We start from the raw sequence: 24,232 nt of genomic DNA, 5'->3' as shown, positions 1-24,232 counted from the left end.
AGTAGTAATACCACCGCGGCACCGCCACAACGGTAGAGAGGGATGACCTGATGCCGCTATCCCGACATGGTATACCTCCACCACAGCCTGTAACAGTGGCTGTTCATCTTCACCCACACCTGGTAAGAATGATATCATTTTGTTTCAAGTGGGGATAGACAGGGTATGAAAGAATTAGTGGAATATAAAACTTATAACATGACTGGCTGACCGCCTTGCTATATGCGTTTTCTTTACTTATTACCACCGCAATTTTAGTATATGTACCGCCGAAGCAAATTAGGTAGGAATAAAAATAGCAAGGCTGACACTTGTGCATGAAACTTTGCTGCTGTAGGTACTTCCGCCAGAGGTTTCGCCACCTATAGGTGTTCGATCGCGCATTAGTTTCGGTACCTAATCATCTCATTTGAATATGCTAATCCCGACTTCATGAAGATTAATTTATCTTGAATCAGGCGGGGTAGTGGTGCAGCCCCACACGCAGGAGAATGTCAGATTTAACTGGTTGAGGATAGCCTTAGTTTAACTGGTTGGAGTGCGAACACCAGCTGGTGACGAAACCTCTGGATAGCCTTCCGCCCCGTCCCCTCGCTCTACCCTATAATTATTAATCCCACCTGTCATCCCTATCTGTACTCTCATACAAGCGACTTTGGCTATACTATATAACAAGTCCGCGTTACTTACAACAATAAAACTTATATAATCATTACAGAACACTGAGGACATGTAGTAGATGCAAACATTTTAGGGGACGTGTTTAGTATGGCTGTAATAGCTCCGGGAATGTGCTGCGTCTCTCACGTTTTTCTAAGTCGAGAGAGAGCTCTGTCGTAAATGAATGTAAACAATACACGATTGTCTCTTCTTGGGTCTTTTCCGTTTGGCGTACAGCGCTAAAAAAAAGGTACTGTGACGTTAGGTTAGCTTAGGTTAGGTTAGGTTAGGTTAGCAACCTGTCGGGGGGGTCCAGGGGGGCGCAGCCCCCCGGTTAGGTTAGGTTAGCAACCTGTCGGGGGGGGTCCAGGGGGGCGCAGCCCCCCGGTTAGGTTAGGTTAGGTTAGGTTAGCAACCTGTCGGGGGGGTCCAGGGGGGCGCAGCCCCCCGGATAGGTTAGGTTAGGTTAGGTTAGGTTAGCAACCTGTCGGGGGGGTCCAGGGGGGCGCAGCCCCCCGGTTAGGTTAGGTTATCACTCATATATGCCTCCCCCCCCCAAAACCCCGATTCCCCACAGTTCCCCAAGTTTGCTGGAGGGATTGGGGGTGTGTGGGTAGAGAATGGGGACGCGGACTTATTATAAACAATTACCGCGACTTTTAAAGGAAGGTACCTACCTAGTGACTCAGCACTTCGTACATGTTTACTTTACAAATTCCAGTCGTTCACCACTGTCTGTGAACCACTATCTACCTATGTGTGTCCTGCATCTAAGTTTTTCCAGCTTATACCCATTAGGTACCACTAGTCCTGTCCTGGCTACTAATTCTTATTACCTTTTTTTTTTATCAGTGTTTCCTTTATTAATTCCTTTTACCCAGTATCTTGGCCTTATTTTTAGCTATAATACACTGTTCCTTGGGGCGTAGGTCACTACTCACTTGAAGTCCCAAGTCCCTCACACTATATGACCTCCCTATGGTAGTGCAATTTAATGTGTAGTCTACAGGCCTATTACCTCTACCTACCTACCTTTACAGAGGTTTCGCCACCCGTAGCGTTTGCACAAGAGGTTTTGCTACCTAACAGGGATTTGGTTTAATACAGTGTGGTTTCGATACCTGCACGTTTCGCTCTTTATAGATGTTTCGATAATGGAATGTTTAGACTGATCTTACCATAACTCTTCCGCTTTCTTGTGTGACTTGATGTGCTAGGCAACTTAGGCCATATAGTAGTACTTTGGTATTGCTGGGTCAGGATGACCCTGGGTCTCTAGGCATGTCCATTGTCACGGTGGGACATAGGTGTAGAGCACCAAGATACCTAGTCCCATGATATGGGCCAGAAACCCGATTTACACATGGTACCCATCACTGCTGGGTGGGCACAGGCTTAGGGTACTGAAAAACACCTAAGAAATTTTTGCTCCACCCAGGAATTGACCTGGGATTGCTCAGTTGTGAAGCAAACACGCTACCATTATGTCATGGAGCACCCCAACGCTAAGTAGAGACCATGATCCCATTAGGCCGAGAGTCATTTAGGCTGTGGTCCCTTAGGCCGAGAGTTATTTGGGCCGTGATCTCTTTAAGCTGAGAGTTGTTTAGGCTGTGATCCCATTAGACCGAGAGTCATTTAGGCCGTGTTCTATAATTAAAACAAGTAAGAAAAATAATAATTTTATTCATAGGTAGCCCTATACTGTTGTCCTTAGGTAGAATTATACAAAACACATTTACATGTCTTTTTTTAATTTAACACATTCAAATAAGCGACTACTCAACATGAGGACCAGTCCTTTTCCTGATGTATGTAAACCAACACCCCCCTTGATAAATATATACCACATATCTTTTCATTTGTGAGCATTCATAGGTAAGGAGCAGACAGGTGTCTGCATGCAGAGGTGTAACCAGACCGAGATTAGCAAACAGCTGAACCAGAAAGTGGCGAAACCTCTGCAACCTGTTCTGGTTCACTCCCAGGAACTGGAGGTCTGTTGCTATCGGGTTTCCTGGCAGACAGCAATTCTTTCTCCCTCTTCACTCCATCTGGCCTCCCTACCAGGTTTAACCCAGTTTTAGGGAACCCCTCCACCCTTGACCTCTGCCTGGGGAATGGCCCTATCCTCCTCGCTAATGTTACAACAAGCCTGTTCATGGATAGTGACCATCTTCCTGTTGTGACTTCTTTCCTAACAGTTCCCCCTCCCCCTTCCCAGTCATGCAGATCCTATTGGTCTTCTCCACTCAGTGTCTGTTTTTCACCCCAACAGATCCACATTAGCTGACCTGTTGGATGGTTCTACTGCTCCCAGCCTGGCTTCCAAAGCAGTCAACCTTACCAGGACCATGATCCATGATGTTTTAAGTAATGAGGAAATAGCCAAACCTAAGGTGTCAACAGAAGAAATTAATATGATTCATGATGTAAGTAATGAGGAAACCTATGATAGACAAGTTGTGAAATACCAGGAACAATTGAAAAACAAAATTATGTTACAGCTTCTCCCAAAATGTAGTGAAAGTAAGGACCTTCAAGTTTTGAAAACTGCTAATAGCTTGTTGTGTAAGTTAATTGCAACATTAGATGCTGGCACGAGTTATCCACCAAACAACAGTAACTGGCCTGTGGATGTGACAACTGTTTCAGAGCCAGGTAATAAAAAGTGTGTTAAGCAAGACCGGTTGTATTCGACAAGGAAGAGAAAACGAGAAAATATAGGTATGTGCTTAAAAAAGCCTAGTTCAAAAGCAAGATTAATAATTGGGGAGAGTCTTGCAAAGTCTGAGTCTGATGTAAGTGTTCCAGTACTATCAGAAGGTAGAATAGACGATGAACATAGTTATTGAGGTATTAAGGTCTAAGGTGTGATCGAAAAATGTGTCAAGTTAAAGGTGTACCTATCTCATGTCTTTCTACCATAGTCCACAAATTTTTCAGTAACCCTTTGTATTAAAAGCAATGCTAGTGTATCAAGGTAAAAAAAAAAGTAGATGCTTTTGTCTTATGTATTGAATCCTATGTCCACTGAGTGGTCTGTTTACTTTAATGTTTGAGGATTATTATATTAACCAAAGCTGGGTATACTTGTATGTAGTATGTAATTCTGATATGTGTCTGATATGTGGTTTTTGGCACTGGCCAAAGGGAAAGGATAGTGTCAAGGAAAAAGTCGTAGATGCTTTTGTATTATGTATTGAGTCCCATGTCAGTGAGTGGTTTCCTTACTTAAATTTATTTTGAGGATTCGGTATTATCTCAACCAAGGCTATACGTACTTGAATGTACCATGTTCTTCTGGAATGTGTCTGATATGTGGCCTTTGCCTCTGGCCAAAGGAAAGGATAAAACAACCTATTAAAATGAGCATGTCAGTATTGTCATCTCTATTAGGAAAAGTTTTTGTTACATAAGGAGATTGTAAATATATCATTATTGATGAATACTTGTTATAATTTACCACTATTATGCACAAATTACCTCTCCCCAGACCCACTATATCTTCTATTTCATACACCTAGTTCATTCGGTAATGTATCTTCCATCTGTTTAGGTAGAGGTGTATGTGTGCAGCGCCTTAAATAGGGAGAAATGGAGAATGTGCCAGTCATAGAAAAAGAGGTAAGTATTAAGTATTTCAACACCCTCTTTTCTGGAAACTAATTTTTACGGTAGATTTTGGCTTGTTTTTAATTAATCCACCACTTGTTTTTGGCGCAAATCAACCAACTTTTTTTTCTTCCCCCCAGAAACTAATGTGAGTTACACCAAAAATACCTAGTAGAGTAATTAAAACAAGCCGAAATCTACCAGAAAAATTAGTTTCGTCCAGAACAGACAACCAAACCTAACCTAACCAACCTAACCCAACCCAACCTAACCTAACCTAACCTAACCAACCTAACCTAACCCAGTGTGCCCTCTGGCTTTGATGCGGGTTGATGTATCGCTGCCGACTTCTGATCGCTAAAAATGCAATTAAATTTTAAAAATTCTGTGTCGCCATTATAAACAGAGTGCGCCTTGTCAATATGGGGTTCAATTTACTCGTAATGAGGAGCTCTATCTCATGAGGTGGGTAAAAACACCAAGAAGAAAGTGGTGAAGTGCATAATGAATACCGAAAAATGTGGGGTAGTGATAGGTGAACAGGAAAGTTAGGTTGATAAAGATTTTTAGTATATGCCTGGGGACAGTGTTATGTAAGCATGTAGAAGTGGATGGTGGAACAAGGACAGGGGATGTAAAATGTAGGAATGTTTTAGAAGCACTGGGTAGGATTTTAATGTTTCATGGAGGTGAAGAGGGACGTAAGGAATAGCATCATTTTGCCAACATTACCGTATGGATCAGATACATGTTCATGGAATATTGCACAGCAGTCAAGGTTGCGGGCTATGGTAACGAGTTATTTGAGAAGTGCATGGCTAATCTAAATTTGTGAGCCAGCTGAAATTAACTTTGCAGGGCTGATTAATTTATATCCTTATGGACTTGACTTACCTAACCCTACGGCGACTTTTACTTAAAACTCCAAACCTCTGTTTACTTAGCAATAAATGGGTTCCAATTGTAAGTCGGCTTATGCTTTGTATTCAAGGTCTGGACACCTTTAAAGAGGGCTTCCCAGTGGTTTCGCCACCTGTAGGTATTCGCACCTTAAACTGTTCGCTCCCTGGTGGATTCGCCCAAGATAAAAAAAGGTTTCGCTACACTAAGCATCCCTTAAGACCTTACCAGTCGATAACGCTCCTAAATAGTTGCTAACATCGCTAAATAGTCACTAACGCCACTAAATATTCGCTAATATCACTACAAGCAGTCATTTATACTGAAAGTTGCACTATTTGAAGCATGGGTGACGAATCATCTGGGTGTGCCCCCACCTGTTATACTTGCCACATCTTATTTGTTGCCATCTATATTATTATAATGCCCTATGTCGTCAAGGGTGACTGCAAAGGGTGCCGTATAATGTCAGGCATCTCCCATCCCTGTACATCTCCTTCGCTGTCAGGCTTGTCAGCTGAGTTTTGTTTACAAATGACGTCATCGAAAGCGAGAGGGAGAGATGGGAGGCGAAGTGAACCAATCACAGACGCGCTGCTGAACAGCCAATCAGATGCGTCGGGCGCCAGAATGAGCCGCCTGTCTCCAGGAGCTTCCCTCCTTCGCTGTCAGGCTTGTCAGCTGAGTTTTGTTTACAAATGACGTCATCGAAAGCGAGAGGGAGAGATGGGAGGCGAAGTGAACCAATCACAGACGCGCTGCTGAACAGCCAATCAGATGCGTCGGGCGCCAGAATGAGCCGCCTGTCTCCAGGAGCTTCCCAATGAAAGTAAATCAAGGAAACCATGTCTGCTTTTTTCTTCATATCCTGATGTTTGTGTCCCGTGGATTTCAAATACTAGTTGGAAAGGTAAAATACAAAAAATATTTCAACTTTGCTTGATATCTCAAAAACCATAATTTTGTATTTTAAAAAATATCTCCTCCGTTGCACTTTTTTTTTTTTTTTTTTTTTTTTTTTTTACGTTGTTGCCTATTGCGCCGGTAGGCATCTTCCCGGTGGGGCCTGATGGTCGGCCCAAGGCATACACATATTTCCTACTGCAGCTTATGAAACTATGTGTTAGGAATAGGGTTTGCTATCGGAATTATTGTTTGAAGTTGATTTTGAATTTTGAAAAATATTTGTCAATTTTTTTTTTTCATTTAACTCTAAAAATATTTTTTTACCATTGTATAAAACCTACCGATAGCAAGCGTTAATCTCCCATCCTCTCTGATTAAAATGCTTTTTGAATGAAAGAAATCGGCCCGTAAATAAGGGAGGAGATACGCTTAGAACATTAGGAATTTAACATGGGATTAGAGATTTTACAACCCCCCTTAAACACATAGATTATGACACACTTGTGAGACCAACACTTGAATACTGCTCCACGGTGTGGGATCCTAGTTTACACACACACAGTTTAGAACAAATCAACACCAAGGCGGCAAGGTTCATTACAAACAATTACACTCGAACGCCTGGCTGGCATCACAACACGAATCAGTCAACAGATAAACATGGACCCTCTTCACATACGCAGACAAGCACACAGACTTACACTTATGTACAAGATCACAAACACTCACATTAATATTGACCCTCAAACATACTTACACAACGCAAACAGTCAACGTACTCGTAACACACACATCCAAAAATACCAAACATATCACACTAACACTGACGCACACAAGCACTCATACTTTCCACGCACCATACGTGACTGGAACAGCCTCCCTCATCATATTTTAGACTGCAGTACAACAGACTCATTCAGAAAACAAACACACACTCACTTGTCACCACAACACACCAACACTAACAATTACACTTGATTCACTTCCCTCCCCTGCACACCCGGCTCCCCCGTCCCCCCAACAGCCAACACAAATATGCCTGTTATACACTTTTTATTTTTATTTTTTTTTTATTTTTTTACAGCTAAGGAGACAGTTCAAGGGCGTTAAGAAAAATATTAAAAAAGCCCGCTACTTACTGCTCCTGAATAGAAGTCAAAGGAGTGTCCAAAAAGAGAGGTCAATTTCGGGAGATCCCAAATGAACACCACTGACAGGATTCGAACCCGGGCCTTCTGACTAGAAGCCCTGGGCAGCATACCGACCAGACCACCGATGGTCTGGTCGGTATGCTGCCCGGACTTCTATTCAGAAGGCCCGGGTTCGAACCCTGGCACTCAGTGGTGTTCATTTGGGATGTTTTTCACTGTGTTATTACAGTTTCGGGAGGAGAGGTGTCCCGATACCCTCCTCTTGAAAGAGTTCAAATCGTAGGCAGGAGGAAATACAGACGAAGGAAGATTGTTCCAGAGTTTACCAGCGTGAGGGATGAAAGAGTGAAGATGCTGGTTGACTCTTGCATAAGGGGTTTGGACAGTATAGAACAGTATACGGGTGCCCTGCGCATTATTATCCAGATCCAGATCCATATCCATTCTCTTTCCACTTATTGGGCTAAACAAGAGAACATTCCAGCGGGGTTTCCACTTGGCAGCACTATAGGTTACACTCCTTCAGGAAGTTCTCACCACCAAAACCTACAGCAGGATATAATGGACACTTTTCTTGTGACAAAGTCCGCATGCATGATTTTTTTTCCGGTTCCAAGACAGACACCAAATGGCAGGTCGAGCTCAGTAGGTACCAACTGTAGGGGGGAGCAAACCTTAATCAGAGTAGCGAACATTGGGATATTATAGAGCTACATATCTTAAGCTTATTGGTCTAAGATAAATCAATTAACAATAAACAAATTTCCTGCTTTACTATCGTTCACGGGGTCATATTCGGCTCTAACATATCACACAGACACCAGGGAAACACTTTGTGACTATCAGCTTAAATAACGAACACATCCAAGCAAGACAAAATCACAAAGAATCATCCGTCTGGGAATATTTGGGCCAATTTCTGCACGACCACGCCATGCCCTTCCATATCCCTCTTCTTATTCTTCTGCTGCGTCTTATTTCTCGTTTCTATCAAGGCCTTATTTCTATACCGGGGTCGACGTTTCTGACAGTCTCCACGCAGCTCCGCCTTAGAACTCCATCCTCTCCCCCTCACGCTGCCCATCCATCTCCTCTTCGGTCTGCCTGTTCTGCCTATCCTGCACCTCCCTGTCGGTTACTCTTCTTTCAACATATTCCTCGCCCCTTCTCATCACCTGACCTTCCATATCCCTCTAACCACCTCGTATCTGTTAGCTCTTCTCGCCACACTCCCCTGCCTTCCCACCCACTGGTTTGCCCTAGAGAGTCTGTCCTTCGTTCTATCTGGCCCACTCTTGTCAGCTAGGATTCCTATGGGTATTTGTACGAATCTCTGCAGCCTATGTTATCTCCTCTGCATTTGCCATTATCACCTGACTTTTCTCATTGCTAATCTTCATGTCAAAGTCCCTCCCATACTGTGCTACCAAATTGATTGATAGTTTATTGTTGCAGCTATACAGCAAAGGAGAAGAAAGAAGTCACCATGCTCTGCTCGTCAAGGACAGAGAGGTCGAAGTGCCCACTGTCGCCACCGGGCACACTCCCCACCCTGCAGGACGCCCCTCACCACTGCTTCTCCCTCGCCCAAACCACCTCGTAGCAGGAGGAACGTTCTTGCCCTCGTACCTCGAACCTCAGTCTCTTAACGGGGTTGATCTCGCTGAACATGACCTTGAACCCATAGCACCTCAGGAAGCCGAAGTACATCCACAGGAGCTCTCGTCGCAACGGAACACCTGTGGGGGAGGCGTGGACACTCGTTAACTGACAGCCGTTTGGAGGCGAGGAAAGGAAGGACCTACGTGTGTTTCACCTTGAGAAGATTGGGGATCGTGGAGGCAGGTGTACAGCTCTGAATAACACGGAAGGTAGATTGTGATGCTTCCTTAATATTAATGGCAGTTGTGAAGAATAAAGGTGATCTTACTTCTACGGGAAAATAGTCCAGTACCGGCTTTAACTTTCGCCAACTCAGCTTTACAATTGAGGCTCTTGCAATGGTGAATGGAAGGAGCAGAAATGTAAACAGTTGTCGTGACTGATGAGAAAAAGTTGGTTGTAATACTACGGATCAAACTCTCACGTATTAGAACATGCTGGAAAAAAGTCTTTCAGTGATTCGCATCAGCAGCAGGTGAGCGAGCACCTTGCCGGCACGCTGGGCAGTGCAATACCACGGTGATTGTTGCAGTCCTGTCGGCCCCCTTTCCCAGTGCGCCAACCCCTTCTCCAGTCAAGAGGAATGGCACCGGGCTGCCACATGACAGCCAGCACCGCATACAACCCACGGGTCATGGCTTATCTCCGCGCTGATATTACAGACCCACCCGCCTTTCCACCCTTCAACTTCCTCACAGCCTCTCTCACCTCCGCAAGAGAGGGTGGAGTTTCGTCTATTGGTGGATCAGCAGCCGATATCTGCAACACCCTTTGTCTATAGACTTACCGTAAATCAAGGCCGGTAAAACTAGGGAATTACACCATGTGGCACCGCTGTTGGACATGAGGAAGGGGCGCGGGACGACTGAAGGGGCTATTACACGATTTCCGCTGGCGTGGTTCTCATATTTCCGTGGTTTTCTGACGTGTCCACGATCTCCCAAAGCTACGGTAGATTTCACCGAATGACGACGGTATTACTCACCATCATCAGCAGCAGCAATAACAAGAAACAAATGAGAACCACGCCAGCGAAAATCGTGGTTTGATTGAAGATCCACGGAAAATTTGCCCAGTGTAATAGCCCGCCCCTCAATGCATTTACTCAGAGATGCTGCACAGGTAAGAAGACACCAACAAGAAGTGACAGAAAAATGAGCTTGTGTGGCGCCGGTGCTGGACAACCGAGACAAAAAACGTGAAAAAAATACAAGAATTACGTGTCTGCGCGTGTATCTCCATTCCGATCTGCTTGACGTTCTTGAGCAGGTTGGGCGTGTTCCTGATGACGTCGCTGAAGAACTCCACCTCGAAGCCCTCCACGTCGATCTTGAGGTAGTCGATGACGGAGCGCTCGAGCTGCAGCTTCTGGAGGATCGTGGTGTAGCGCGCCATCTGATGGTGTCAAATAAGAGTGATGTGGCTGGGAAGGAACATTGCCAGATTGTCGTACTCTGCCGATTATATTTTCCGACTTCCTACCCCTAAACTGTCTTCTGGGCTCCAATAACGAAACTAATTTATAGTTATCGTTAAGAGTTAGATTCTGATGTTTCTTGGCAATAGGTAGGCGTCAGAAACAGGTAAATACTGTGCTCTGAATACGACAATCTGGCAACGGTGCTGGGAAGGAACCGGTACTGGGCCCGTGTTCTTAAGTATCGGCACCTCAGATCGCCTGTTTGAAAAGCCTCTCGAAGTTGTTGGGCTTTTCATGGACTGTTTTTCGATCTCAGTGATAGTTTTACATGGCTTCTGCATCTTGAAGGGGAAAATCACCCATGAAAACCAGGTCAGTCTTTTCTGTGGCCTTAGGAAAGAGTCGTAATGGGAGACCGATCCGTTTAGACCCTGGGTAGAAATCGATACTGGAACCTTACTCACGGTACCAGCTTAACGGTTCCGGTACCAATATTCAACGAGTCCAGCACCACAAGGGCCACTGGGTGCTCACAAGATTATCGACACTGACACTCGTATTATCAAACGTTCGGGGCAAGACCCCTGCGCAAATGGTGGGATGATGGCCGCAAATTAAGGCCGCGCAAATGGCGAGGGCGCAAATGGTGAGGTTTTACTGTAGGTGGGCTAAGGGCTTTCGTGGGAGTTTGGGGCATTTCCAGGGGTAGTTTTATGACCCTGGTGGTAGTTTGACCCTTCTTCTGTACCATGAACCTAAAGAAACACTTATTGGAGCTCGGTTAATCTCCTTTTTGGCCTTTGGAAATTGTTGATATGAAGGGTGGAAGCATCTGATAACACCGGCCATACCCTTCGAGGAGTTTGACAATGTGGACTTGCAGAGACCTCGCCGCAGAGCCATGAGGTGCGTCCCAGGGTTGCTTTTTCTTCTTCATAACTAGTGACAACGTTCAGCAGGTTCTCCTCCTCCCCTCCACACACACACGCACGTACCGTCATGTTGTTCTGCTCCCGGTCCGAGTTCGCTATTCCAAGGTTGTGAAACATGACGTTGGCGGAGCGGCGGTGGGTTGGCGTCCTGATGGTGGGGTCGAAGGAGTGCACCTGTAGGACACACCTCGTTAGTCACCCCTCACCTGTCCTCACCTTACGCCCTAGTAATTACACCTGTTATGTCCTATTTACGTTGTTAGATCTTGATTATATGGGGATAGCATGGTAGTTACATAATTTGAGAGAGAGAGAGAGAGAGAGAGAGAAAAGTTGGAAAGTTTCGTTTAGTCGGCGCAACATCTCTGGTCATATGCCGGAGAGAGACAGAAGGGGAAGGAATTATAGAAGGGAACAGATCCCAGGAGACGGGACACAACCCCCGAATAATACCTGGTACCCATTCACTGCTGGGTGGACAGGGGCGTAGGGTATCGGAAAAGCCACCCAAATTTTTCCACTCCGCTCGGGAATCGAACCCGGGCTCTCTCGTTTGTGAGCCGAGTGTGCTAACCACTGCACCACGAAGCCCCCCTCGAAAGAGAGATTAAGACGCAGTAAAGCATCCAGCCAGCACCTTCCATCATCTCCACACCTGACAGTTTTTCACCCAGGGACTCACCGTACAGTTAAAGCGTTTGTCCATGTCATCGTCGAAGCTAAAGTCGTCTGCGATGCCGAAGGAGAGGGCGAGGCAGCGGCCTGGCGTTATGTTGAACCTGTTGTCCATGCAGACCCACTTCTCCCCCATCAGGAGGGTGGTCCCCGTCAAGATGTAGCCCCCGCTCATCACCTGCAAAGACCCTCAGCAGTAGTAGTAGTAGTAGTAGTAGTAGTAGTAGTAGTAGTAGGGAACGTTACAGATAAGAGAAAAAAGGACTAACTAACCAATATTTCTTGGGAGTTAACGCTTTTAAGAATCTTCAACAATTCTTAGACTCCTCCGCCTCTCACCTCAACTGTTTCCAAAGGCCAGAAAAGAGACCGGTCGGGCTCTAATGAGTGGTATTTTAGGTTCGTGGTGTAGAAGAAGGGTCAAACTACCACCAGGGTCATAAAACTACCCCTGGAAATGCCCAAAACTCCCAGGAAAGCCTTGTGAAATGTGTGTACTGCAAGAGGCGGACGATGAAGTTAAGAATTTCACGAACTTCATTAACGCAAAGGTGAGTGTTACAACCATGAATAAAGGAAGTTAGTTAGTTTGTTTGTCTGTTAGATAGGCAGGTAAGCAGTTGAGGGGTCGTGTGTGTGCTGGAAAGGTGTGTTAAGCAGCCACGGAAGACTATTGTGGTGTGTCTGTGATGAGTTTTACTTTTAGGCGAATGAAACTATTTAAGGGGCTATTACACTGGGCAAATTTTCTGTGAATCTTCAGTCAAACCACGATTTCCGCTGGCATGATTCTCATTTGTTTTTTGTTATTGCTGCTGCTGCTGATGATGAGTAATACCGTTGTCCTTCGGTGAAATCTACTGAAGCTTTGGAAGATCGTGGACACGTCAGAAAATCACGGAAATATGAGAACCACGCCAGCGGAAATCGTGGTTTTACTGAAGTTCCACGGAAAATTTGCCCAGTGTAACAGCCCCTTAAGTCATATCATGGTTACTCTTCAGCCCGTATCCTCATGCAGACACTTTCAGCTCACAACAATTTCCGGAGGCCACAAAGGAGGTTAGTCGGGTTCTCATGAGTGGGTTTCATGTTCACGATGCAGAAGCCTTGTCAAACTATCACCAGGCTCAGAACACTACCCATGGCAATACTACCTCTACCGAAGCCTTGTCAAATCATCACTAGGCTCATAACACTGCCTATGGCAATACTACCTCTACCAAAGCCTTGTCAAACTATCACTAGGTTCATAATACTACCCATGGAAATACTAACACAACAACCTCCACCAAAGCCTTGTCAAACTATCACCAGGCTCATAACACTACCCATGGAAATACTAACACAACAACCTCCACCAAAGCCTTGTCAAACTATCACCAGGCTCATAACACTACCCATGGAAAAACTAACACAACAACCTCCACCAAAGCCTTGTCAAACTATCACCAGGCTCATAACACTACCCATGGAAATACTAACACAACAACCTCCACCAAAGCCTTGTTAAACTATCACCAGGCTCATAACACTACCCATGGAAATACTAACACAACAACCTCCACCAAAGCCTTGTCAAACTATCACCAGGCTCATAACACTACCCATGGAAATACTAACACAACAACCTCCACCAAAGCCTTGTCAAACTATCACCAGGCTCATAACACTACCCATGGAAAAACTAACACAACAACCTCCACCAAAGCCTTGTCAAACTATCACCAGGTTCATAACACTACCCATGGAAATACTAACACAACAACCTCCACCAAAGCCTTGCCAAACGATCACCAGGCTCATAACACTACCCATGGAAATAGCCATAGCTGGGCACGATAACAGAAAACCTTATTCCCGATACCCGATAACTGATAATGGAAAACCTTATCGGTGATAACCGATATTCGTTAATTGAAGACACAAATATAGGCGATAACCGATACCCGATATAAATCCACAATTCCGATACTAGCTAGCGATAAGTCCGATAGGCGAAAACGATACTATATTGATATTTCAAATAAAAAACATAGATGAATTCAAATTTTCATGATCTGTAATTTGGATAAATTTACAAAACCTGAAAACCACACGTTGACACGTACATATGGACGGTAATACTAAAAACGCTTGAACCGGTGTTGTGTTATTTGGCGTCCCCACCGTCAAAAGCTGGCGCTTTTGTTTACAAACACTGGTCTCTTGTGAGCTGCGCATGCCACGCGCCACGCCGCGACGTGCTAACACAAGCCACTGGTCTCTGTTTGCGCTCTTTACAACGGGATCACAAATTTATGGCAGTGACTAATCATTTTGGGGGTAAAGTTAAATGATTTTTTCTCTTTGATATAGTGATTTCTGAGTAACATAAAAAAATAACCTAGTGTTTTAATGATGATGATCTAAGTATGAAATCTCTTCACTGAAGTTATTTCATACCCCGAAGTTTTTTCATACAACACCGGGCGCCCGGGCCACGCATGCACAGTAGGGAGGAGACAACGGTTTTTTTTCTGAGGCGGAAAAAAAGTAGCGATTATCGCTAGTTTGCTAACAAAAGTAACGAAGATACCGATATTTATATAAATAAGTAGCGGATGGTCGATAACCCGATTTTGTTATCAGCGATAAAGTATCGCGATAACTTATCGCGATAACGCCCAACTATGGGAAATACTAACACAACAACCTCCACCAAAGCCTTGTCAAACTATCACCAGGCTCATAACACTACCCATGGCAATACTAACACAACAACCTCCACCAAAGCCTTGTCACACTATCACCAGCAGGCTCATAACACTACCCATGGCAATACTAACACAACAACCTCCACCAAAGCCTTGTCAAACTATCACCAGGCTCATAACACTACCCATGGCAATACTAACACAACAACCTCCACCAAAGCCTTGTCAAACTATCACCAGCAGGCTCATAACACTACCCATGGAAATACTAACACAACAACCTCCACCAAAGCCTTGTCAAACTATCACCAGGCTCATAACACTACCCATGGAAATACTAACACAACAACCTCCACCAAAGCCTTGTCAAACTATCACCAGGCTCATAACACTACCCATGGAAATACTAACACAACAACCTCCACCAAAGCCTTGCCAAACTATCACCACCAGGCTCATAACACTACCCGTGGAAATACTAACACAACAACCTCCACCAAAGCCTTGTCAAACTATCACCTGGCTCATAACACTACCCATGGCAATACTAACACAACAACCACCACCAAAGCCTTGTCAAACTATCACCAGGCTCATAACACTACCCATGGAAATACTAACACAACAACCTCCACCAAAGCCTTGTCAAACTATCACCAGGCTCATAACACTACCCATGGAAATACTAACACAACAACCTCCACCAAAGCCTTGTCAAACTATCACCACCAGGCTCATAACACTACCCATGGAAATACTAACACAACAACCTCCACCAAAGCCTTGTCAAACTATCACCAGGCTCATAACACTACCCATGGAAATACTAACACAACAACCTCCACCAGAGCCTTGTCAAACTATCCCCAGCAGGCTCATAACACTACCCATGGAAATACTAACACAACAACCTCTACGAAAGCCTCAGCAAATGCAGGCGTGTGATCCCCGAAGTGGTTAAGAAAATGAGGTCTATAGTTTCTCTCTCCAAGGGTTGAGTTTCCTGGCTGTTTGATGTAGGTACTTACTTGCGTGTTATAGATCAGTCACAGTCCTTCCCTCCCTTACCGGCTTGTGGCACTGCAGTTCACGGCGGTCGATGTAGTCGTAGAAGTCGTCCATGTTCCTCCTCTCCGGTACCGTGCAGTTGATCTTCCCTGGACGAGAGAAAGGAAGCAAAGTCAATGGGCGGTATTCTCATATGCTTCCGACTCTCACATCAACTATTTCACAAGGCCGAAAGGGAGAGCAGTCGGGTCCTAATGAGTGTTTCTTAAGGTTCACGGTTCAGAAGAAGGGTCACACTACCACCAAGTCATTAAACTACCACTATAGATGTTTAAAGCTGCTGATCAGTTGGGTTCTAGTGAGTGTTTTTTTTAGGTTCACGGTACAGGAGAAGGGTCAAACTACCACCAGGGTCAAAAACTACCACTGAAGATGTCTAAAGCTGCTGATCAGTCGGCTTCTAGTGAGTGTTTTTTAGGTTCACGGTACAGAAGAAGGGTCAAACTACCACCAGGGTCAAAAACTACCCCTAGCAATGTCTAAAACTCCTACGAAAGCCTTGTCTATGTGTGCTTGGAGATCAGTCGGGTTCTAGTGAGTGTTTTTTAGGTTCACGGTACAGGAGAAGGGTCACACTACCACCAGGGTCATAAAACTACCACTGAAGATGTCTATAGCTGCTGATTAGTCGGGTTCTAGTGAGTGTGTTTTTAGGTTCACGGTACGGGAGAAGGGTCACACTACCACCAGGGTCATAAACTACCACTGAAGATGTCTAAAGCTGCTGATTAGTTGGGTTCTAGTGAGTGTTTTTTAGGTTCACGGTACAGAAGAAGGGTCAAACTACCACCAGGGTCAAAAACTACCCCTAGCAATGTCTAAAACTCCTACGAATGCCTTGTCAACTGTGTGTGTTTGGCATACCTGGGTACTTCCGCACCTCGGTCCGGACCTCCGCTCCTCCGCACCTGCGAACCGCCAAACGAGGTGCGGAAGCCCGGAAGTGCGGAAAGTTTTCAAAGGTGCGAAAGTAACAGGTGCGGACAGGCGAAATTTTGGGTCCAGACTTCCGCACCTGAGATTTTCAAAGATAAAAAAACGAAGACGACAAACAGTCCGCGGCATTACTGTCGTGCGTTTTGGGGGCTGTGTGCTGCCAGCTGATCACTGTGTCAAGTTTCTTTTTCTTTTCAGAATCTTTTGACTTTTAGTGATTCACTGCGATTGTTTAGTGTTTAGTGTTTACAAATAAACATGGACAGATACGTGAAAAGAGGTGATAGCGACAGGAGCAGGAGTGTGTCAGGGGATAGTAGCGTCAATAGCGTGAGCTACAGAACCAGCACGCCTGAACCGTCAGCCTCCAGAACCCCTACGCCGCTGGCGACGTCAGACATATCCTTGTCTGACGTGGAGCTGGACCCCTCCCAGTGTAATGCCAGAATTTAATTAAGAATGAGAAATGTAAATTAGGGAGGAATAAGTAGTTTTAAGTATTGTAAGTAATAAACTTTGAACAGCTGGTGTTTGTGAGGGGCAACTTGCACCTCCTGGGTTACAAGGAGGAGCAGCAGCAGCACAAGGAGGAGGAGAAGGAAGAGGAGGAGGACTTGTAGACTCTAGACTCTAGAGTGAACTTGTGATTTAAACTGATTTGCCATTTGTGAACTGTGAAGATTGAAGACAGTTTTTATTTTAATTGATTTGATGATTATTTGAAGGTAAATATATATTTCTATATAATGTGTATATATATATATATATATATATATATATATATATATATATATACATATATATATATATATATATATATATATATATATATATATATATATATATATATATATATATATATATATATATATATATATATATATATATATATATATATCTATATATATATATGTATGAAGCTCTGCCAGAGTATATTATTGCCTTGTACTATTTTGTTTTATTTTTGAGGTGCGGACTAGTTTTTTCAGGCGCGTTTTAATAGTTTTGGGTACAGTAGCGGAGGTACGGAGGTCCGGTAGCGGACCGAGCGAAAAAATTTTAGGCGCGGAAGTACAGGTGCGGACTACCTGCGTCCGAGGTGCGGAGGAGCGGTAGCGGACTACCCCAAATCCAGTAACGCGCCCAGCTCTGGGCCCGAATTTACAATTAATCTTAAACCGCCGAAATGCTTCAGACTATTGCCCGATGACTCGCAAAATCGACTCAAAGCAAGATTCGTAACACTACTTGAAATATAAATCTTGAAAATCTAGTGTAATCGCAACCCTACCCTGCCTTACCCTACCTTGCCCTACCCTACCCTGCCTTACCCTACCTTGCCCTACCCTACCCTGCCTTACCCTACCTTGCCCTACCCTACCCTGCCTTACCCTACCTTGCCCTACCCTACCCTGCCTTACCCTACCTTACCCGACACAACTCCTGACCTACCCCTACCCTACCCTACCCTACCCTACCCTATCGCTCAACCACCATCAAGGGTATTTTACTTGTTTGGCCACAGCACAAGCGTCAACAGGCAGAGGGTCATATTCTTAACCTTTCGGCACACAGGCACACATTAAACAAGGCTTTCACAGGAGTTCTGGGCATTTCTGGGGGTACAGTTTTATGACCTTGGTGATAGTTTGACCCTCCTTCTGTACCAAGAACCTAAATAAACACTCATTACAACCTGATTGATCTCCTTTTCGGCTTTGGGAAGGGATTGATGTAAGAGGTGGAGGCGTCTGACAGAACCAACTCTGATAGTTCTCCGGGCGGCCGAGGGAGGCTGAACCAGAGTGAGATGTCGCCTATGGATACAACACTGGGCACGCTCCACTTACCCCAGTCCTCGTCATCTCTCGGGGGCCGTGGTTCCTCCCCCCACACTGTGTCCTCAGCCAACAACGGGATGGAGTGGGCCGTGAGGTGGGGAGAGGTGGTTGTCGTGTAGAGGAAAAGCCTGGAGGGAGAGGTGACGTGAGAAGATGATACTACTACTACTACTACTACTACTACTACTACTACTACTACAACTATTTCTCTTCATTTCTCCTCTTTTCCTTCCTTTCCTTTCCCTTCTTTCCCTCTTCACATAAATATATTCACCTCATTAATCTTATCTATATTTACCCTTCTTTTCATGCTACTACTACTTCTACTACTACTACTACTACTACTACTACTACTACTACTACTACTACTTCTACTACTACTATTACTCTTCATTTCCCCTCTTTTCCTTCCTTTCCTTTCCCTGTTCACATTCATATACATTCAACTCCTAAGTCTTATTCATATTTGCCTTTCTTTTCCTACTACTACTACTATTACTACTACTACGACCACTACTACTACTACTAATAATAATAATAATAATAATACGACTACTACTACTACTACTACTAAACTTACCCGCAGGAGCAAAATAGGCCTGTGACAACGCCCACGGCAAACCAGACGCCTCTCATACCTCTTCCATGGCCTGCCAGCATCGCGCCCACTAAACGAGTCTGGGCGGGAGGAAGAATGCGGAAGAATGGAGAAAACTTTGAGGAAGGAACCGTGGAGGAAGGAAGAGGAGGAGGAGGGGTGAGGTGGGGACGGAGGTAGTGATGGTGGTGGTGGTGCTATTTGTTAAGTGAAATGTATCAATGTGTTATTTATTTTTTTGGTTTGTGAAGTTAAATCTCTCTTTCTGTATCTATCTATCTATCTATCTATCTATCTATCTATGTATCTATCTCACTCATACTCTCTTTCTTTTTCTCCTTCTCTTCCTCTTACAATCTTATTTTTCTTTTCTTTTATTTTTTTTCTCTCTATCTTTCTATGTCTATCTATCTTAAGCTTACTCTCTCTTTCTTTTTCTCCTCCTTTTCTTCTTCCTTTTCCATTCTCTCTCTCTCTCTCTCTCTCTCTCTCTCTCTCTCTCTCTCTCTCTCTCTCTCTCTCTCTCTCTCTCTCTCTCTCTCTCTAAATTAAACCACGCTGCCCACTACTAAATCAACACGGACTCCCTTGTAAACAATCTCTTACCTAACACAGTGTCTTCCCAATATCGCCTCACTTCACTATACAACACCCCAAAGCATTGCTAAACGACCCGGCGCCTCGGTTCGCTTGTTTAAAAAGCCTCTCGTGGAAGGTGTTGGGATTTTCATGTACAGTTTCGTGATGCCAGTGATGGTTTTACACGACCTCTGCGCCTTGAACGGGAGAGTCACCCATGAAAACCCGGTTAATCATCTCTGTGGCCTCGAGGAAATAGTAATGGGAGCCTCAGACGTTAATATATGGACGTGAGCTACCTCCTTGTACGAACCTTCACAGAACCAACGTACGTAACCTAGAGTCCCTTGATAGAGAGAGTCCCGACAACCTACGATTTGGACGCCATTATTTTCCTTGTTTTCGCCGCGCTTTTCAAACGCTAGCACACGCTCTCTTGTATTTCTGTTTCACAGCCATACGGGTCGTCCACTGAAACTGAGCACACTTGTGTCAGACCTGCACACCTTCCTCTAACAGCCAGCTGGGAGCCAGCAGCCAGCGAGCTCTGGGAAAGTAAATAAGAGACAGTTTGTGTCTACATCAACAGGTATCGCCAACCCACCATTACGCCCTTATACTTTACCATAATTTGGTCACCAGCCGTTGTAATGTGCCGTAAGAAGGTGACGGGAGATTATTATTAGCCTTACGATCAGCCACTGTCTCAGTATAGGCACTCCGGGCGGCGCACTCAGTAACCCACGTCGCCCGTGATATATGCGTGTCACGGCGGGCTGCTGACGACCTTGAGAGGCGGCAGCGCTCAGAGGGTACTGAGAGACTTCACACAAGTCTGGTGCTTCTCTTTGCGTGTTGCTGCTGTGATGGATGGATTTAACAATACTTATCGCTGTAAAACATTATCAGCAGCAGTTTGGGAAGTCTTTCTCTTACCTACATATCCCTTCATCGCCTGACCCTTGCCTGCAGGGAGGGACGCCGCCTCCTGAACGTCATGAGCCTTGATATACTGGTCATGGGCCACGTGGCCGACACACTACCCAAGCTCCAGCAATGCAAAGGCACTTTGCTTCCTTTCCGTTACCTGCTTGCAGTAAACTTTAGCATATGGAGAGAAAATTAGTGTTAAGTAGCCTACTTATGTCGGGGCGGAGGGGCCCTGATGCCATTACTCGCCCTGCTGCTCTCTTTATGTTAACACACACACACACACACACACGCACACACACACTTGCTGCAATAAATGTTCTGTGCGAGCCCAAGGTATTATGAAGATAAGTCATCAATGATTATAATTCAATAACATTTAATTTAATTTATGTACTTATTGTTTATTAAAAAAAATAATACAGTAAAATACTAAGGCCATGTAAACGTGTTTCATTTTGCTTGAGGGTCAAAATAGCTAGGTTTAGAGAATACTGTAGGAAAATGTCTTCAACATATTATAATGACATTGGTACCCATGAAAATGAAGACTGCAACCTTATACATTAGGCTATTAAATAAAGATGCACTTATAACCCAACCTAGGGGAGTTTCTAGCTGAAGTGCCTCACATGAGCAAATAGTAACCTAACCTATCACCGCTGAAATAGTAATATTTCCCCGCATTTTAAAATCTCACAAACGAGTAATAATAATGGAAACGGTGGACCAGAGTGATGATTAACAAATATAATCTAAACAAATAATGTGTTAACTTTTAGGGTGAGTTGGGTGTGATTCTAGAGTTTTACCAAGACAGATACGTATGGCTCACCAAAAGCTAGCTTCTGTTCATCTAAACTCTTGTAACACGTCCAGTCTATTAGACTGTGGCCTTGATGAGACTGTGAAATATCCATTGCGAGTCTGTAATAACAGCGAGAGCCCTGTGGGAGAGATCACATCCAATAATTTCGGCCATAAGGGCCACAGCTTCCCTCATCAGCTTCGATGTCTGGACCTGAGGTGAACGATTGTTTCAGTCCTTGTAGCTGTGCCTCTCTCACAATGATTTCCATAGACAGTACAAAGGGAGGGCGGTTATGACAGCAAGACACACACAATGGCAGTGTGTGTGTCTTGCTGTCATAACCGATGGTTTCCTCCCAAGACGACTGACTGTTAGCACACCGCTGTCTTCTCAGCGGCCTTGCAGTTAAATTATACACTTTGTATCCCCTCTGTGGCATGTTGCTACAGCCGAAGGCTAGGCAGCAGGCATTGTTACATTAAAAAGCAGCCGAATCCGCTTCCAAAATAGGTAAAATTATGTTTTTATTACCTCAGTTCAAAGTCGGCGCAGTGCTCGAAGGGCCAATAATGGCGCCCAGCAGCCTTATACAAAGGGCCGCCTATGTCGGCTACTCTCTCTATAAAGGGACTCTAACGTAACCTAACCTAACCTCTTCTAATCCTGCAACGTAACCAGCGCCAAATTACACTTACGCGAGGCACAGCTACGGCGCGGTGTTAACCTTCCTCAGTGTATGGCTATCGTTCGTGGCAGTCTCTCATTGTTCTCGACGGTTTCCTCCTTTATTTTCACTTTTTCCTGTCGCCCATATCCCTTCCCCCACCTCACCGCCCGACTCGCCCTTTTCCTCACGTCCGCGTGCCTCCCTCCACTCCACCTCACCGACCGACAGCTTTTCCTCCCTAGTTTTATGACCCTGGTGGTAGTGTGACCCTTCTTCCTCTGCAACACGAGATTTCTCTGCTCGGGGTGAAAGATTATTATTATTATTATTATTATTATTATTATTATTATTATTATTATTATTATTATTATTATTATCATCATTGTTATTATTGTTGTTGTTGTTATTGTTGTTGTTGTTACCATTAATATCATTACTATTATTATCATCATGGTCGACAGTTATTGTTTGTGTGGGTTCTAGGGGCCGCTTTCAGTCACTCTGTTTGTTTTGATCGTTACCAATGGCGCCGATCGACGCTATAGTTTTCCACGTGAAACTGACCGATGGGGTAGTGGCGGCTGCAGAGGTGTTGAGAGTGTGTGGCAAGGTGCGGGGCTAGGCTAACCCCGCAGCCGCCACTACCCCATCGGCCAGTTTTAAGTGGAAATTCTAAAACGGCGATCGTCGCCATTGGTAACGATCAAAACAAACAAAACGACTGTGAAAGCGGCCCTAGGAGAGAGTTTCTAATTAACCTCACGAGTCACGAGGAGGAGAGAGGGAGGCCTAAAACTTGTCGCGGTCAGTTTCCTCCTTGTGTCTGTTGCACTCGTAGGAAAGAGAGTAGAAAGCGAGGGGGTGTTTCCCTTATCGGTCTAGGGATTACCAGGGCTGGGCTAATGAGATGCTCAGTTCTCCTGGGAGCGGAGAGAGAGAATTACATAGAGTTACATATATAACCAGACCACACAGGCCCTAGGGCCCAAACTAGGTGGTCTGTCCTAAACCTAAGTGACAGTTGTTATGCGGCCACCATGACGATGAAACTGACCTAGTGAACATTTAGATGGAGGAGAAGCGGTCAAGATTATTCTTAAACGATGCAATCGAGTTACACTGCACCACTGATGGTGGTAATCTGTTCCAGTCTCGAACGACAGCATTAGTGAAGAAGAATTTTGTGCAGTCTGAATGAACTTGTCTACATTTGAGTTTAGCGCCATTATTTCTCGTTCGCGTCGAATCAGCCATCACAAACAGCTTGGTCGGATCCACGTTGGTAAAACCGTCAAGCATTTTAAAGCACTCCATCAGTTTTCTTCTGAGGCGGCGTTTTGCAAGAGAAAACAGGTTTAGATGTGACAGCCTTTCCTCGTAGGGTTTGTTTCGTAATGAAGGGATCATCTTGGTTGCCCTAAGCTGAACAACTTCTTATTTAGCAATGTCTTTCGCATGGTGGGGAAACCAAAAGTGCACGGCATACTCCAAATGAGGTCTGACGAAACTATTATACAAAGGTAGTATAACATCTTTATTCGTGAATGAAAAATTTCTTTTAATCAAACCCATCATCCTGTTTGCTTTTTTAACGGACTCGTTGCACTGCTGGGAAAACTTGAGGTTAGACGCGACTGTGACGCCAAGATCTTTGACCGAGTGAACGCCTTTAACTTTAACGCCACACATTTCATAGTCCTTCTTTATATTTCTAAAACAGAGAGAGAGAGAGAGAGAGAGAGAGAGAGAGAGAGAGAGAGAGAGAGAGAGAGAGAGAGAGAGAGAGAGAGAGAGAGACAAAAATGAAAAAAAGAGAAAAAATGAGAATGAAATAATGTGAAATACAGAAAGAACCAAAAATAATAATAATAAAAGATAATATTAATAAAAATGACAATAACAATACTGATATGTAATAATAAAAAAATATAATAATAATAATAATAATAATAATAATTATAATAATAATAATAATAATAATAATAATAATAATAATAATAATAATAATAATAATAATAATTACTATAACACTACCACTACTACTAATAATAATAATAATGATAATAATAATAATAATAATAATAATAATAATAATAATAATAATAATAATAATAATAATAATAATAATAATGATAATAGTAAAAGTTACAATGATAATACTCATAATAGTAATAATAATAATAAT

At 44.1% G+C, this 24,232-nt stretch overlaps 1 protein-coding gene and 1 long non-coding RNA gene across 9 annotated transcripts in view; both read right to left on the bottom strand.

The window, feature by feature from the left end:
- Positions 1-7,455: 7,455 nt before the first annotated feature.
- The window catches only part of LOC126992655 (probable methyltransferase-like protein 24), a 91,909-nt gene continuing 75,132 nt past the window's right edge, over positions 7,456-24,232 (bottom strand). For 3 of the 6 annotated variants that reach the window (XM_050851456.1, XM_050851459.1, XM_050851460.1), the window contains exons 2-8: positions 19,043-19,140; positions 18,472-18,590; positions 15,686-15,774; positions 11,929-12,099; positions 11,310-11,420; positions 10,115-10,289; positions 7,456-8,971 (exon numbers count right to left, since the gene is read on the bottom strand). In XM_050851456.1, coding sequence (XP_050707413.1) covers positions 8,799-8,971; positions 10,115-10,289; positions 11,310-11,420; positions 11,929-12,099; positions 15,686-15,774; positions 18,472-18,590; positions 19,043-19,122 — 918 coding nt within the window. In that variant the 5' untranslated portion in view covers positions 19,123-19,140 and the 3' untranslated portion in view covers positions 7,456-8,798. Of the gene's footprint in view, positions 8,972-10,114; positions 10,290-11,309; positions 11,421-11,928; positions 12,100-15,685; positions 15,775-18,471; positions 18,591-19,042; positions 19,141-22,075; positions 22,171-24,232 lie in introns of those variants that run through there. The other 3 variants (XM_050851458.1, XM_050851461.1, XM_050851462.1) reach the window with 3 other exon arrangements.
- On the bottom strand, positions 12,992-15,475 carry LOC126992661 (uncharacterized). 3 transcript variants are annotated; one of them, XR_007746880.1, is made up of 4 exons: positions 15,388-15,460; positions 15,247-15,315; positions 14,899-15,036; positions 12,992-13,552 (listed from the first exon to the last, which is right to left on the bottom strand). It is a non-coding gene; the product is annotated as an uncharacterized LOC126992661 (long non-coding RNA). The 3 variants fall into 3 exon arrangements; XR_007746882.1 differs by lacking the exon at positions 15,247-15,315 and having other exon boundaries at positions 15,388-15,475; XR_007746879.1 differs by lacking the exon at positions 15,388-15,460 and having other exon boundaries at positions 15,247-15,331.

The sequence above is a fragment of the Eriocheir sinensis genome, unplaced genomic scaffold (assembly GCF_024679095.1).
Source record: "Eriocheir sinensis breed Jianghai 21 unplaced genomic scaffold, ASM2467909v1 Scaffold5, whole genome shotgun sequence".
NCBI classification, from domain to species: Eukaryota; Metazoa; Arthropoda; class Malacostraca; order Decapoda; family Varunidae; genus Eriocheir; species Eriocheir sinensis.
This window is presented reverse-complemented; position numbering and strand designations above follow the sequence as displayed.